General features: G+C 34.1%; 1 protein-coding gene across 1 annotated transcript; it reads right to left on the bottom strand.

Annotated features, from left to right (window-relative positions):
• Positions 1-359: 359 nt before the first annotated feature.
• ARLA1A (ADP-ribosylation factor-like A1A) lies at positions 360-2,950 on the bottom strand. The gene is made up of 6 exons (XM_079030828.1): positions 2,745-2,950; positions 1,863-1,944; positions 1,740-1,772; positions 1,532-1,653; positions 1,272-1,433; positions 360-697 (listed from the first exon to the last, which is right to left on the bottom strand). The coding sequence occupies exons 1-6, from the start codon at positions 2,780-2,782 to the stop codon at positions 580-582; spliced, it is 555 nt and encodes a 184-aa protein (XP_078886954.1). The 5' UTR covers positions 2,783-2,950; the 3' UTR covers positions 360-579.
• Positions 2,951-3,223: the final 273 nt, after the last annotated feature.

Genomic DNA, 3,223 nt, shown 5'->3' with positions numbered 1-3,223 from the left:
GCCCATTATGAAATTGCCCATGAATCCGATAAAAAATGTCAACTTTAGGTCCACCAACACACTCATTTGTTTCGGTTAAAATGTGCCTGTGATTGTTAGGAGGTATATCAACTTAGAGTTTCTGAACCGTTGGTCCCTTCACGGGGGCATATTCGGCAAAGTATTGTCGCTTTCGCTTTCGTTTTCCATCGCACAATAAAATTTAAAATCTGAAATTTCCAAAAACTTGTTGAGAACTCTGACAAAAACATCCCCAGATAAGTATCACGTATTACATTTGTCATTTCATTAATATACTTTTCCCACGTCACATCACTCTGGCCCTCTTTGTCACGAGATTTTTGAAACAAAATTAACAATTATGTAAAAAAATAATCGAACTTCATAAACGGATTTCCATGGTGGTGGAAGGAGTCAATAATCTTCGAATATACACATCATAAACCATGTACACTAATCAAAGATAGGCTAATAATCAAAAGATTTTAGACGACATGCCGACATTAATAAAAACAGTCGTGTAAATCCCGTTTTAAGTAGACCTAAGCAAACAAGTCTGAAAGATGTTGAACCAATTGGTCATGTTGCTGTTTTTGAGTGTTTGATAAGCCAATCCATCACCATATCTATGTTTATTGATTCCTTGCATGAAATCATGTAGCAACACACTTCTCTATCTTTAATTGTGTCAAGACCTCTGCACAAAACATCACAAGAATCAAAACACTGTCATACCTAAAGTCATGTCTATTATATCTTACCAATACATAACAGACTGTCTGAGATCGATGCAATAAGACAAAAATTGTAATTTATTTGTCCGAACCAAAAAGGTAGAACAAGGTGGGAGACGGACTCGCTCTCGATCTCTTGTCTTTGTGAAAAGACATGAATGTCCTCCTCATCCTCGTCGTTGAAAATAGCCCTAAAAAGTTTGTCCAGTCCCATGTAAAAAACGCAGTCTAAGACTGCGTTTTATTACACCAGACGGGATTGGACAAGCTTTTTGTGGCTTTTTTCAACGACGAAGAAGAGAAGGACATTCATGTCTTTTCACAAAGACAAGAGATCGAGAGCGAGTCCACTCCCACCTTGTTCCACCTTTTCGGTTCGGACAAATAAATTACAATTTTTGTCTTATTGACATCGGTCCCAGTCCAATGCACGTCAAACGCAGTATAACCTGTATGTCATGTCGTGTCCTGTCCTATCCTGCATAACAAATACAGCCTAAACGAACATTTTATTTTCATTTTTTTTAAACCACTTACAATTGATCAACCAATGCTTGTTTAGTTAACGCTTGTGACTTATCAATCTTGTTTCCTAAAACAAGCAAAGGAATCCCATTTAAAGACGGCTTTGTCAAGAGGTCGTGTAATTCCGTTCTTGTTATCGGAATGCTATCCCTGTCAGCAGCATCGACCACATACCTGTATTTCCACATATTAAATAATTTTATTATTATATATAAATCTTAAATATTTTTTTCCAATTTGTTACAACAATTAAATGTAGAAAAGTGAATTACAAAATGGCAGTAACTCCTCGACAATATCTTTCCCACATGGATCGGAACCTCCGTTGCCCTCCAAGATCCCAAAGCTTTATCGTCACGTTTCCTTTTGTAACTTTTCGCATGTTAAATCCCACCTGATTATCGAAATTAAATGATTTAAAATAACATAATGTGTAACACTAATAATAAAATGATTTTTCATCGTTTAAAAGATACCTACAGTTGGAATCATGTCCTCACTGTAGCCGCCTGTCTGGTGATTAAAAAGTAATAATAAATCAGAGTTTGATTATTTTTTTAATTGGAAAAGAAGAAATAAAATTGTGGAAATGAAGATTTTTACAGCAATGGAATTCACAAGAGATGTCTTTCCAGCATCTTGAAGGCCCACAAGTGAAAGCTCCATTTCCTGTTTAAAGAACAAACTGATATCTAAACATGGTGAGAATCTTAAAGTTAAGTTTAAACACAAGCTTCAATGCAAGAAATAGCATCCTACTTTCATTTTTTTTTTGTTATTAAGGCATTGTGTTTTGAAATATCTATTAAGTTGTAGGATTACTGAATTGTACTTTTTTTATTATTAGGATGCAAGAAATAGCATCCTACTTTCATTTTTTAGCTTTATTTAATATTCTACTTCAAAATAAGCAACAGCCATTCACCAAATAAAATCGATTAAAAGTGAAGAAAAAAAGTTAGGCTTTCTTGGAAGCACTTAATTCAACTCCCTTCTATAAATCTTCTTTCAGAACCTTAAAAAGTAAATAAACAGTCTATAAAACGTTCTTTAAATTTTTTGATAAACGTTCTTTAATATTATGAATTCTATCAAAGATTAATTCGATTGATTAAAAACATGTGGGTACAACACTAAGATCCAAAATTTTATGATTTTAATCTACTAAATATATCCAACTAAGTGCTACAGTGTGGAAGCTTAGTTCATATACCCCGTATTTCCCCCCTTTAGTTCCATAATCTTGACATTAAATTGTTAACGACAGATAGCTAAAGCAAAATCTACAAGAAGTTCGATAAATAGAACACGATTTGGTGTTCAACGAACTAGCCGGAAATTTAGAAGATACACGATTGATATGAGCAACAAGTCAATAAAGTAAATGAACAAAAATGAAGGAAAAACGATCAAAAATCAGGAAATAAGTGAGAATTAGAGAGACATGAAAGTACGAATTGAAGGGTAAGTGTTCGACGGAATTACCTACGAAGCCAATTGAGAAAAGAATCCCACAAACCCATCTGGAGAGAATATGGAAGAGGTGTTTGCAGAATAATGCAAAGAACCCTAAAAGTTGGTTTCTAGAAATCTCAGGAAGAGTAAGGAATTGACATCAAAAAGCAAGAGGAGGGAAAAACCTTGGGCGATTGTGGAGCAGGTATGTATGTGTACGTTTCCCCACTGTTCGGCAACAATTAGATGGCCGTAGGGATAATAATGTCATTTGGCATTTGGCATTTGGCTACCTCTATTTCTTTTTTCCTTTTTTTTTTCTTGGTAACTTAAAATTGTTTTCATAATTCATCTTTAAGATTAAGTTTATAGTTTGTATGTAAAAAAACTCAGATGACTTATGTTAATTCGTAGGGCATAAAAAAACAAGTTAAAGATTCAAACGAGGTGTGAGATCCAAGAATCAATTTTCAGCCGTACGTTTAGGAGTTTAAAAAGCAATATAAAAT

Source organism: Lactuca serriola, chromosome 3, assembly GCF_051521515.1.
Source record: "Lactuca serriola cultivar US96UC23 chromosome 3, Lser_US96UC23_V15, whole genome shotgun sequence".
NCBI classification, from domain to species: Eukaryota; Viridiplantae; Streptophyta; class Magnoliopsida; order Asterales; family Asteraceae; genus Lactuca; species Lactuca serriola.
This window is presented reverse-complemented; position numbering and strand designations above follow the sequence as displayed.